At 28.5% G+C, this 15,123-nt stretch overlaps 1 protein-coding gene across 1 annotated transcript in view; it reads left to right on the forward strand.

Moving 5' to 3' along the window:
- The window catches only part of LOC129960585 (carbonic anhydrase-related protein 10-like), a 763,831-nt gene that overhangs the window by 682,189 nt on the left and 66,519 nt on the right, over positions 1-15,123 (forward strand). Inside the window, exon 7 of the mRNA XM_056074079.1 lies at positions 14,891-15,045. Coding sequence (XP_055930054.1) covers positions 14,891-15,045 — 155 coding nt within the window. The remainder of the gene's footprint in view (positions 1-14,890; positions 15,046-15,123) is intronic.

The raw sequence follows: 15,123 nt of genomic DNA on the forward strand, positions 1-15,123 counted from the left end.
TACAGATATCACACATAGGGATGATTTTCTTTGTAAGATGTTTTAAAGGACTTATTTAAAACCAGTTATGCAGCTTTGTCGAGCAATCTCTTGCATTTAGCACTTTATGAGCTCTGTAAAGGTCTGAAAACAATAAATGATTTATCTGAATTTTCAAATAATTAATAATGAGATTCATCTTTCCATATTAAACTATTGTACTCTGTTGTAAGTAACATATTTTTTTAATTTCTCTCATTGTGCCTCCATGATGAAATATTTGAATTATTAGCGCTTTTATACATTTTTTTACAAATTGTATAAAATTTAAATAAAAAAATTCGGAATAAAAAAAATGTTAATGGCTTGCAAATAAGAGAGGAGATTAAACTGGTGAAATGATTGAATTGTTTTGATTATTTGATTTGTCCGTTTTAATTGGAGAAATGTTTAAGTCTTCCAATGAATCAAGACACAAAAAAAATCAGGACACCACTCCATACTAATCCCAATAATATTACTGATAATAATGCTAATACATGATATCAATGATTCTGATTCCATTGAATCAGAATCATTAGTTTCTTACGCAGCTGGAAAAATGTGGAACGAAGTTTTTATCGTAGTTATTTTTATTTTTGATAAAAGAAACCTTGTCGAATTGATGAGAAAGCTTTATAAAAAGATAAAATATTTTATAAAACCTTTATTTTATTAGTGTACTGATAAGCGCATTTCTTATTTTAATATTATCTAATTTTTGGTTTTCTATTTATAATCCGCTATTATAAGTATTAGGAAAATTTTGTACCATATGCTTCCCCTAGTACACAATCAAAACGAATTATTTGATCGATTAACTAATAAATAAATTCTGAATAGTTTAATGTCATCAAAAACACAAGTGTGCTAAATTACAAAACTCTAATCCAACAGCATCTGAGAGAATCTATAATAAATTTTATCTTTACAAATAATAAACAAGTCAAGTCAAGAAAAGTATATGAATATAAGTACAAATATAACTTTAAATATTTAAAAGCCATAGATTTTAGGTTGAAACTATATGCTATATTCACTTATGGACATTTTTAAACAAACGATACTAAAAATTATATCCATTTGAATCAAAATTCAAATTGCCTATAAATGATGTTGAAATAATAAATCTCCATATTCAGAATTTTGCATGAAAAAGTTCGATAATACGTTTTTCAAATGAAAAATAGATAACTCTTATCGCAGTAAATATTAAATGTTCAATTTCGAAGAGCGGATATACTCAAGTAAAAGAGAACTTCTCAAGAATTGTCAAGTAAAAGAGAACTTCTAAATCGTCGGCAGGAGGAGATGACAATTATGATGTATGAATTTATTCATACAGCATATTTTATACCTGAGAATGCAAGTGCTCCATTTAATTAATAACTACATTTTAAAATCATTCTTGCAATATGTTTATCTTCGGTTTCCTTATATCCCATGTTTAGTAATGTTGTACTCTATGATTTATTGCAATATTGTGCCTCCGTGGCTTCAAAATAATCCTTGGAAAATCCAAAACTGTAAAGATGAGATGGAAAAGTCCATGCTAGGATAAAAGAACTATATCTTTCCCGATCCAGTTAGTAAATCGCAGTCTCACTTCAGATAGTATTGAATGGACACTGAGACTGATATCATATTGATCCTGCTGCTACTGCTATACTTAATCAATTTATTTCTCAGCCTAGTTTTTTAAAAACAAGTCTTGGAAATGGGATTGTGCTGCAAGGAAACTCGAGATTTGCTGTATCTATGACCATTTAGTTAACTGTCTTGATTCCTTCATCCAGCATGCACTTCAATATTTATTACCTTGATTTTTGGATATGATAAAAGGTTAGAGATATCTGGCTGTAATATTGGTAGTTTTAGAATGTGATTTTTCAAGAATATTGGCTCTATTGTCAACAAGAATTAATATTCTTTATTCGACGACTGTGTTATTATATCATTAACAACTTCCTTTTATGTGACTGCATGCTTTAATGTGTTGCTATGATTGATATTGCTGTCCATCAGTGCATTCAGATGTGATTGATAGATGCGAAGAATTCTGATCTTACCCTATTGCCTGTTTCGAAGTCGTCGGTGAAAATTTCTGAGCTGGTGCTATCCATTTAATTGCTGTCTCAGTCTTTTAAAGAGATATTAGACTAGCGCAGATGTAGAGAAAGATGTTTAGACAACACTATTGCCTTTCTCTCCGGAACTTTGATTTGAATGTTAGAAATTTTTGGATGACCGGAAGATGGTACCTAAAAAGAGCTATTTGTTTCACATCATATTCAAATTGAAGATATTATGGTGTGAATTCAAGTACCATTTGAAAGGCCATAGGGGATGTAGTGTGATAAGATCTCCGAAGCAATAACAGTTTCTTTTTCAATCTCTCATTTCAATTCAAATATTATGCTGAAAATCTAGGTGTCAACATGTTCACATGATCAAATATCACAATCTCGTTTATCACCTCAAATTTGTCCAGCTAATTTGCTAATGATTTGAAGGAAATGACATACTTTCGCACCTAGGCTGTGGGTGTAGAAATATGAATTTAATTTAATATCGAAATGACCTAAAAATACTTCGGTTATTTTAATTCTCAAAGCATTGATGGCCGGAGAGTGAGTCTGATAAAAGGAAATAGCTGGTCTTGCCAAAAGAGATGACTCGTTTGATTGCATTAGTCTATTTGCAGAATTGCTCTATTATAGTTGCAGTTCCTAGTTTTAGTTATTTTCAGACTTAAACATTTTTGACAATCATGGAATTAAATACTAATTCTGGGTATGTGTGTTGATGGGTCGCTATTTTGAGTATTGAAATTCATTATCTTCAACTAAATACCAGGTTTCAGGAGATAGTACACACTCCCAGTAGGCAAGGTGTCAGCTACCAAACAGCAATGCACAGCATTCCTCTAATAGCATATCCGATAAAAAGGAAGAATCCCTTTTAGTCTGTCGCTCTTTGTAATATATGTCATTTATCCGATTAACAAAGCAGTGCTATCTGATAATATGATTAAACAGTGACATCTTATTTCATCTCATAATATTCATCGAAGTCGCAACAGTTAATGCAATAATACGATCACTATTCTGTCTCTCCTCTCGGGGTTAATACAATTAACCTTTAAAACAATGTAATATTTAATCCCTCAATGAATTCCTCTGTATTAATTGTTGTCAGATTTCTAATGTAGTTTTATCAGTAGGCTCTCTCTTTCCGATATATCACTTATGACCAATTTTTATCTCCTAATCTTAATTAACCTCCTAATTAGATACCTATTCTTTGGAGGCATTTATAATTACTCAATCCATATAATGAACACCTCAGATATTTACAATATCCACATGATTTATTTCTTTTAAATTAGGTGCGACTTTGATATAATTAGTAGTTAATGTATTAAAAATACTGGAATTCTATCCACGAGTCATTGAGTGCGAAGGGATTAAAATATGATTTATATGCTACCTTAATAAAAGTTTTTTTTTTTAAATAAGAAAAGTTATCAGTTCATGATAACTCATTTTTTCAACCAATCACACATCTAGGCAAGAATATGTTGTAAAGTAATTTCATCCCATTTTGATAGCGTTTTTCAAGTTCACGGCTAATGTTCTTCAAACCCAGTTGCTCATGCAGTTCAACTGAAAGTTATTGAAGGGAAAGATTAAAAATGCAGAAAAAGAATTTTAAAAAAATGAGCAAAAAAAAAGAGAGTGTGCAAAGAATGTGGATGAACCAATGATCTACTTATTTGAAAAATCAAAGAGATTTTCACGAATGTTTTGCTTAATATTTTGAACGAAAACGTTCAAAATATTAATTCAAATAACAAAACCGAAACAAAAATTCAAATAACAGTACTGCTCAAAGAAAAAAGTCTATTCATGCAGCAAATATTTTAGTTCGAAAATAAAATAATTCATCTATTCAAAGTTTAATCTTATCGATTTGAAAACTTAAAGAAAATATTCGAAACCATGATAAAAATAATAGATTTAAAAAAAACTGAAACTGGGCACTGTTGTACATACTATACAAATGAATTTTTAAAAACATTTCCACTTACTCAGATTTAGTAAATAATTTGCTCTTCTTGTATTTCACCGTCGGCGATTCATTTTTGGGATGAAATTCCAGAACATAACTTTCTGTAAGACAACGTATTAGAATTTCGATCTAATCTTATCCTGAACAAAGATTTGTATCTCAAAGCGAACACATAAACTTTTACTCACGCAAAATCAATGATCACATGTGAGTAGTTTTATTTATTTTCCAATATATGAAAGAACCTTTTTTCGATACGATGCGTAGGGACTCAAGAATCACATTTACGGGGCGAAAGAAACAATCCTATCCCAAACACGTATTTTTCTGGGAAAAGTGCAGGAATTTCTTTCCTTTCATGAGAAAGAGATCAAATTATTGGTGATGAAGATAATCTTCCGAATTGTTAGCTAAAACCTCAAAGTCAATTTGTATTATTAACTGAATTTATCTTAGAAATAATTTTCCAGCGATATAATATTTTTATTTGTTTCTTTGAGCAAGAAGATTTCAAAAATAAAAAATGTGTAATGCATGTTATAAAAATACCTTGGAACTCATTAGTTGAATTTCTATTACATAAAAAAGTTTTAAAAGGGATAAAAACTAGAATCATGGTATTGTTTTTTTTAAATTGTTACTACGAAACAATTATTTATATAAATACATCTCAGGTTTCATCCATGATTAAAATTAAGCTTTTAAAGTAGTCGCTATCGGCTTTGAACTATCCAATTATTCATCTGAAATTTGTGTTCCTTTTTCGAAGGAACATAGTGCGAAATATTTATTTGTAATAGATGTTTCATGAAATTTAACAATGTATTTTGAACGCAATTTTCTCCAATCATTGTTTTACCAGGCTTCTGGCATCTCCATGCGAAAATTTCCCATGCTTCTTTGTTATTCTTCTTATTACTGCCTTAGTATTTGTTTTGTGCAATGTTGTCTTAATACGGTACTTGACGTGTTTGTTATTTTTCACTATTTTGTAAACTTAATGCTGATTAACTAATACATTGTAAGTTAAACAAAAAGTGTCGAAATAAGACTCATCAATTTATGGCTTTCCACTTTGGCTTGAATGATCTGACTTGTACTCGGACGGTATGGGTCTTTCTCTTTGTTTTTCGCTGCTAGTTATTATTGCAACGTTAAAATAAAATGGTATACATCAACCATTTCCCTTCAACATTTCACTGATTTTCATCGCGTTTTTATTAAAAAAGAGTTACGGAGGTTAATTTCGCTACTAAACCAAAAAAAAAAACTGCATTTATGGGCTAAAAATGGAATTTCAAGATTTAATGGAGGTAGGGGTTGATGGTAGAGTTCATACGTGGAGGGTTTGAGGATGAAGTGGGAAAATTTGTTCATGTCTTCGAAATACTTTTATGAGGTTTGAAAAAATTAAAAATTGCCGGCTTGTAAACATAATAACTCTCCTCAAAAATGGAAATAACCTGTACTGTTCATACTTAGAAGAAATTGCCGTCATCAAAGCTAGAAAATGTTCAACACGCTTAACCCTTTGCTTATAGTAATTCGATGCATAATTATTCACTTAACACAAGGGGTTGTTCTGTAGCTTCCAATTTTCAACAATCATAATTGCAAAATAAATAAATAAAGCATCAAAATGATGCACCGTCTTGAATGAGGCCTGAAAGGCACCATTCGAATGCAAAGGATTAAAAGAACGTGATGAATTGTTCCTAATATTCCTTGGTCACACAATGTACATCGACATTTATGAGTCTTGCACATTTTTACTGCAGGAAAAAATAAAAATGAAAACAATTTTAAAAATTAAATAGAACAAATAAAAAGTGAGAAATAATATTAAATAAATAATAATGAAATAAGATTTAAAATCGATGAATTTGCATATACCATTTATTTAGATTTCAAAATGTGGTAAATTTTCATATGTGTCAAAACTTTCAGAAAATCCTGACATAATTCGTTTTCTAATGACGATCGCATCAAGAACTACATTGCAATACATATCAGAATTAAGGATATTAAAGCTTATGAATTTGATTTTTTGAAAGAAAACTGTGGTTAAATTGCCTTCGAAACTTAATATAACAAAACTTGAAACATCTTCTTAATAACATCTTATTTATCTTCATCAAATATTTTAAAAAATTAATTGAGAACTAAAATTTAAAGTCTTAATTGCTTCTTTTACATCTGAAGTTGAAATATGTTTTGTGGATATTTAATATTTCTAAATAAATTTAGATGGAACTTAAAAATATAAAACATTTCTAAATAAGTTTCGAAATAAAGGGATTTATCATGTTACCAGAATGTAAAAATGTGGTTTGGGAATAATGCATGATGACAAAGTACCTTGTGGAATTTTAGAAACAGTTCATGGTGGATAAAGTCGTGAATTAATACGTTAAATGCCTGTCACCCATATTTGGATGACAGCAAAAGTTCTCATTCTGTTTATAATTCGATACGATTTGAACACGCCTATTATTAGTTTATATCTCCTTGTTTTATCCTTTTGATGACCGTGTGAATCGCCTATGATTCACACCTACCATCCAATTAGAAACTCTTTTCTGCGCTACATTTAAGAGAGAGTAAAAAAGTAAGCATCTTATTTGATAGTGGTCCGGATCATAGGCATGCTTCATGACAACGAACGCGTCAAACATTCTATTTTTTGTCGTTATTGTTGTTCAATTTATAATAAACTACTTGATGTAAAGTTTGCAACACTAATATTTTTAAAGTAAAAATAACTTTTGCATGAAAAGTTATAATCTATAAAATACATGAAGAAATCTTATTAATTAAAATTAGGACATCATTTGAACCAGAGAATTTTTGCAAACACGCCTATACCTAATTTTCTCCATAAATTATTAATTTATTAATATTTTTTATATTAGTGCTATTATATGTTGAAGTATAAAAAACGTTCCAAAGAACATTTTGAGATGACTAATTTCTCATTTTTTATTAATTGGTTTTTCGTTAGATGATTTTTTCTTAATAAAAAATATGAAAATAAATTAATTGAATAATTTTTCCTGTTACGAACTGATTATTATCTGATTTCAAGTTTCCTTTTAGAATTTTACTTAAGTAACAGCTCTTGCTCCTCAACAATATGAAAAATTTCATTTGCTCGTGATAAATTTACTTTCCTTGCATTCATCTGACTTTCAGAAATTGACGGTAAGCATGCTTATAAACATCGTTAAAGCACTACTTTAAAAGCAATAAAAACACTTCAATACATGCATTGAAATTAAATTTTTAAAGATAGTGGTAGAGTAGTTCAAAATGAAAAAAAATTGAGGTTTTATTAATTTTTAATTAAATATTTAATTAATGTTTGTACTATGGAAAGTTGACAGTATTTTTTCGCTTGTCTTATATCATAAGTGTGAATATATGGCTGAATTCGGTCTAGTTGTTTAAAAGATACGGAAGTTGAAACAAACATGCGCATATACAAAGTTGCAAGGAATTTTATTTATATTAAGATAACAAGGGAGTTTTTAATAAATTTTGTGCAATGTATCCAGCTTTGTACACATTTCAACGTTTTTATTTTTAAAAACTTAAGCACATAATATTACTGATACCATAAAATATCAGAACTACTTTTCTTTATATTTGAGAATTTCCTCATATGCTGCCCAAAACGCTAAATTAGATTTTTTCCAGAATCCGCGTCATACTAGATGCTCGTTGTAACTTTTCTAATACAAGTAAGTGGTATCTAGAGGATGATTATTTTACCCCCACTTTTAATGCAATAGCTTTTTTTTTTTTTTTTGCTTGGAAACACAATGACTTTGCAGCTTGTTAGATGTCTTCTCCCCGCAAGGAACTATGAGCCTAGAGGAAAAGATGAGAAAACTATTCACTGACAACTAAAGTAGGCCAACATTTGTTGACCTCAATTCAGAGGAACGCTTTATCTCCTGTCTTTCTTTGATGTGTCTGAGAGAGGACAAATGTTCTGGTTGAGTCATCGATTCATATACTTCTAGTTCTACCTTTGTTCCCAACTCCTACAGGAGCACAGAAAAATCGTCTGTTCTCAACTTCATGCAAAAAAGAACGTGTTTGATATGTATTTTTTTTTCCTGTGGGCTCTCACTTACCGGGTTTTTCCTGCAATAATGATGTTCTCCATATAATAAAGAAAAAAGGCAGATGCATTATTAACCCTACGTAATGCCTATATTAAGTGCTTTGTATAAAAACAAACATTTTTTCTCTGTTGGATATTTGAAAATGTTTAAATTTTAGCGCTTCTGTACTATTTAAAGATATTTTAAAAAGGATATTTATTTAAAAAGGATTTTAAATGGCATTAATTTATAACAAAACATCGTTTTTATTATACTTCGTGTACTTTTAAAACATACAGGAAATATAAAAAGAAATGTAAATATTATCGTTTTGTTGTGACAATTTTGTTCTGCTTCGTTCGATATATAATCGCTTCATATTTCTCTCCCAACAATTTAATATTTTCTCACATCAAAGCAAATTATATCAATTGAATTCGATTATACAAATATACATTCCATTATATATAGAGAGAGAGATATATATATACATATAGTATATATATATATGTATATACATTTATTAAATAAATTTCATAGATATAAAAATGTAAAATGAGTAGCAAATCCGGATCATTCAAGATTTTAAAATATTGGAATGTTTAAATGAATCATAAGCGGATTCCACTAATAGTGCCAGTCTTTTATATAAAGAATGTATAGCTAAATTTGCTATTTATGCAATTATTTTATTCTTTATCAATATTTTTTCCCAGAAATGCATTTTTCAAAGTATAAGTAATTCTTATTATTACGGGGTAAAAAACTAAAGAAGGCGATTTAGCACTTTTCTAATAAAATGCAATTGGAAAATTGTCATAAAGCTGAGATTGTAAAGAAAGCAACAAAATTTTTGTAATTTTGGTTATATAAAGCTTAACAATAATCAGCATATATCTTAAAAATAATTTTTATATCCAATATTTTTTCAGCAATAAACCAAAGTTTAAATTTATAAGCTTTTATATTTCATTTCTCATATGAATATATTTTTATGTAATTAATAAGCAGTTCATCATTCCCTCGCATGTAATTATTTTATGATTAGTCTACAAATATAGATATATTATGAAATTAAACATAAAAAGAACGTATTAATATATTATCGAATTAAAGTATATGTTTCCAGTGAAGTTCTGTTTATAAAGATCTCGATTTTAACGGATCTTCACTGCTTATTATCGTTTACAGTACAGAGAAAAAAATGCTTCATTACTTCTTCCAAATTAGTAATGAAATTTTTAATCAGAGTTGGTTTGGTGTTTACTAGAGAAATACAATTAAATACCAAGTGCAAAAATAAAGTCTAGAGATGCAATTCATGTCCATGTCATAACATATGCTTATAGAAACCCATACTTGATTAATGCTACAATCTATGCATTCAAAATTCACATTCAGCAGTTTCGCTCTTCGTTCACAAAGAAGCAATAGTTTCATTTTGTGAAAATTACAGATAAACGTATTAGTAACCTTCTCTATGTGTTGTTCTGATAAAATCGATGCAAAAATTTCAAATGCTATTATCCGATGTATACATGATTGTTTGTTCTGCACAAATATTAAAATAGGAATGAACTCAAAAGATCTCATTCAAAAAAAGAAAGAATATATGTTAAAAAGGGCCATATATAAATGTTTTGGATGATAATTTTCATTGATGGAACTATTCATCTATGCATAATATCAAGAAAAATAAATTTTATTCCAAAAGATTGTATTATCTTGCGAATGATAAACATTTTAGAAAAGTAAATTCGTACATCGTTGAATATTTTGAGATTAACATCTAAATTCAATATAGTAAAAGTAAAGCATTTTATCACCTTAACTTTTTTCTATTTTTTCAAATCAAAAACAAATAGTTAAATAATAATGTAATATATATAATTAATATGTAATAAATTATATCATAATACCCAAAATATATAAAAAATATAAATTTTCGTTTAATACATTTTTTCAGTTTTATATAAATCTATTTTTGTAATATTCAGTTTTATATTTTTACATTTCATTTAAACATAGGATAATTTTATTCTTTATATTAAGCTCCTTATTTGCTTCGTTTCTACTTCTTTAGTTAGATGATTACAGCAATTATTATTGTACGCTTTGGAAACTATAGATCTCAGTTATGCCGAACTACATATTAATTGCTTGCCAATGAAAAAATGACACAATTTTACTGCACGATACTCAAAGAAAGTTTTTTTGATTTATTAAGAACTTTTTCTTAAAATAGGAAGATTTCCAATTATTTAAAACGTCCCAAATCATCTCCACGTAACTGAAAGTTCTATAATGTTTATCTATTGAGTATAAAAATGTTAAAAGATATTTTAAAATTTACTAAAGCTTTGATAATGAAGTCAAACCTTATAATACGTTCTGAACACTCAATATAAGTAAATTAGTTTCATTTTACTGTTATATATTATATTGTTGATTCTGCGTTACTTTAAAAACAAACACAGGGTTTCCTATTAATTCTGTCATTTGGCATTTTATTCGTTATCCTTTTGATTTTAATCAAGTATAAACTCTCGTTAAAGTGATGTTCCGATATAAAAGATGCTCATCATAAAATATATCAATGACAAGGTTTATTTACATAAAGCGTCCCATTCATTTTTGACAACCAGCTGAAGTAATCTGTTCTAGACTTTCTCGTATATTTATACAATATATTATGTATTTTTTTATTATCTTCGCAGAATAGTGATGAGAATCAAGACTGAATTTTTAATTTTTTTTTCCTAATAGATTAGGTTGAAAGCTTGTATTTTTGACTTATCACGTTTCTATACGCATGAATAGACACACCAATTTTCAGTAGAATCCAAAAAGATACTGATACTTCCATTTGTCTAGCTTGGTATGCTTCAGTACCAAGTATCAGTTTACTTACTAACTGAAAGATAAACTTACTTCCCTCTGAATTCTTCGTATGCGAAACAATAAAAAGCCTTCGTGTTATTTCCATTGCACAATAGAGGTTTATTTATTAAGTCGTAGAATTGTCGATCATCCTTTGTAAAATTTTGAAATTTTCGACAGAAGATAATTGCATAAATTTCCTAAGACCTTTAGCATAAGTCTCTTAAAGAAAGTTGCTTTTGAGATATAATAAATTTCATAACAAGCTTTTCAATTTATTTCCATTACGACATTAACTTTTTTTAGTATGTATTACATTAACTTTATTACGTTTTCAATTTAAAAAAAATAACCTTCAGAGAATGTTCTTCATTTATATGAAATACTTACTATGCTCTTATCTGTCATTCTTTTTATCGTTATTTTCAATTTATTTTATTTGAAATATTTGATGGATTTTGTTTATCGTGGAAATATTACGTAGACTCTTGCTTAGAAACATAAATTCTAATGCTATAAGAATAAAAATATTATTAGATAAATTTCATATATTAAATACGAAACACTTGAAAGAATCTTCATATCTTTAAAACATTATTGTGATAAGCAAAGAAATATTATTTTACTTCAATAATACTAAGGAAACTTTTTATATAAGCATATTAAGGGAAGGAAAAAGACAGCAATATTTATTTTATCTGATATATCTCACTAACCGAAATATCTATATATGAGTGTCAGAGATAATACAAATATGTTTAGTGAAAATTCCTCACATTCTATCAAGAAAACTAAGTTCCCTAAAGTAAATAAGTTGAAGCAGCAAATAATTAGAAGATAAAACATCTTAAATCATTATTAGATGTGTCAGAAGTTTCTTACGAAGTTATATCTGAAGAAAGTCTGAAATGAGTTCACATACATGAGTGGTAATAAAGAAAACTGCTGTGAATGTTTCCTTTCTTGTAGATGAAAAAGCATAATATATTAAGGCTCTACAAATACCAAATTTATTACGAATAGCATTCATAGAAAAAAAAAGTCTGACATTTTCCAAGACAAGCTATATGTTTTTTTTTCTTGGGTGAAGGATTTATTATTCTATGTATGAGTATAGGATGTTCTGAAATAAAATGTCATGAAATATTTTTTGAAAATCAAAATTCATCTATAATAAGATATTTAAATGGATGAGGTATAGTTCGAAAGAACATAAAAAATGTAAAATGTAACATAGAAGAATATAAAAAACAGAATTAGTATAAGACTGTTACGTTTCAAATAAAGCATGGCTAGCTTAAAATATTGAAAGATATTCTACAACATTGTCGAATATTATATGATAGTATACAACATAATGCTATGCAATATTGCGAATGTTGGTTAGTAACATATAATATTATGCAATATATTTATATCTTTGTGCTTTGAGGGAAAAGTTGATGTTTATCTTTATTTTTTTCAAAACGGATTATCGATAAAAAAAATATATCTGCCTCTTACCGTAAAATATAATTGAATATTTCAAGAAGCAAACACTATTATACAAAGTGCTTATTCTTAACTTTTTGTTAAATATCTCAAATTTAGTTTAGATATTAAATTGATTTAAATAAATCTATTACAGATATCGATTTAACAGTTTGATTGTTCGTCGTTCAGTGTTTTTTTTTTTTTTAGTAATAGTCGTTTTGTAATATTTTGTATTGTATCGTCTTCATTTATTCATCAATAGACATTTTGTAATATTTGACAACTTATTAAATGCCTATTTTTATTATTTTCTAACATATACGCGCAATGAATGCGCCCTTTTTGGTATATGTCTAAAAACGCTCCTTCAGTATTCAATGCTCAAAAGGAACTGTGTTACAATGGTAAATATTTATATCTTCAATCACTATAATTTCTTCAGATGATCGTTTGCGATCATGGCCTAGGTCACAACCTTACAGAATTTTAAATAAAATTCTTTTAATGAATATAATAAACAAGATGATAATGAAATATCAAAATTTATGATAAAAATAATATACAAAAAAAGAGCAAGATCACAATTAATATTAGTGTGAAAAAAATCGAAAAATTAATGGACAAAAATTCTGAAACACTTTTTTAAGCTCTGATTTCCCCATTATAGGGCACTGTTGATCCTATACAGCCTGGTAAGCATTAATCATTTATTTCATGCGATATAACCATTATCGTAGACATTTAGACAAGTCATTTAGGCCTTCACTAAGCTCGGAATGAATGAGATTATTCGAAGGAAAAACACATAATTTTACATTATTTCAGCTAAATCCTGATTAATTATGAGATTGTGAATTCATGTTAAGTTCAAACTGCGCATTCTATTAAATATGATCCTCTGAAATATTTTATAATTAAACTACAATAACTTATACCTTTTGTAAAGAATATTTAACATTTCTAGGAATATTCCCTGTAATAGCCAATCGAAACATGACATTCTAAACTGCTAATTTCATGCAGACTCTTATTTTAGAGTATCGAAATCTTGTATCTGATGAATCACATAGCGATTCTTACTAACTTAATATTATATTTGGAATTTTGAACTACTCACAATGCTATCTTCAAATGTTTCCGTTTCTATAACTTCAAACGGTTAGTTAATAGGAAGAATTAATCTGTCTGATGAACTGTCAGTTTCATCTGTTAATGATAGTAAATAAAACTAGCCAGTAAGGAGCAGACAATTATAAGACAATCTTTAGGAAACAAATTTCCAGGAACTTTGAATGCTTCCAAAATTAACCTGATTGGTAAAAGCCTCATAGCTGGCATTTTAGATAAGAATTCGACGATTCACTGAACAATCTAAAACTGGTAAATAACTACTATAGCGTTGAAACCACTTTTATTTTCCAATATTTTAAATAACTTCAGAAAATAATTTATTTCTGTTCTGATGCTTCTATTATTAATGGAATTTGAAAATTAGCCTTTTAAATAAATAGCCTGATAGCAAATCTCTAGTTGTAGAATCTCAGAAAGGCAAATCCAAGGCCCGATCCTGCTGCAGATCTGTCTTGTGTGAACATTAGATTTGATAGGAGATTAAGCTCTCTGAAGTTGATGAAGTGAGCTCTTGTTGCCAGTTTAGGGGAGGCTTTTGTCAAATTCTGTCACATTTCAGATTTACAAGACCTGTCTTAATTAATCCTATATAGCTTTAAAACTGAATTTCCGCCCAAACTGATCACGTTGCTTTGAAATAAAAATCACATTAGTTGGTTCTTTAAAGCTTTATTATTTAAAACTTCCAACGCTACCGACGAGATATCTCATCTTTCAGATACTTCGAATTACAGGTTTCTGTGGGCTAGAATTTGTCTCTTATGCCAGTTTAGATAAAAGTAAAGGGGTTCTTCAGATATGTATTAGAAAGTTCAACCTATCTATTTACTTTTATCTAAACTGGCATAAGAGACTCATTTTAGCCCACAGAAACCTGTAATTGGAAGTATCTGAAAGACGAGATATCTCGTCGATAGCGTTGAAAGTGTTATGAATTAAATAGTAAGTAATGCAGTAAGTGATAAATTATAACTTCTCTGATAAACTATGAAAGATTATTCAAAGTGATAAAAAAAATTTCCGTTTTCGTAAATATTAGTCAGCTAAGCTTTTTCCGATGTTAAGCTAAATAAATATTTTTTATTATTACTGACTGATTATTCTTTTTGCTTAAATTTCTTTTAAGATTTTCTTCAATGTTTAGCTAATAGCTAAATAGTAATAAAATCGATATCATTATCCTTATTGTAGTCTGTTCTTTATTTAAGGAGAAGAAGTTCCTCTTCATCATGTGTCCGTCCTAGGCCTTTTGCCTCCGACGCCTCAGTTTGTAACTTACGAGGGCTCATTGACTGTACCTGCATGCCATGAATCAGTGACATGGGTGGTGGTTAACAGGCCCATTTACATCACCAAACAACAGGTGAGTAGAATATTGTTTTTTTTTTCATTCATAATAAAAATTGCCTCTTATAATATGAAAAGTAGGGTCATTTATTTG

This window comes from Argiope bruennichi, chromosome X2 (genome assembly GCF_947563725.1).
Source record: "Argiope bruennichi chromosome X2, qqArgBrue1.1, whole genome shotgun sequence".
NCBI lineage: Eukaryota > Metazoa > Arthropoda > Arachnida > Araneae > Araneidae > Argiope > Argiope bruennichi.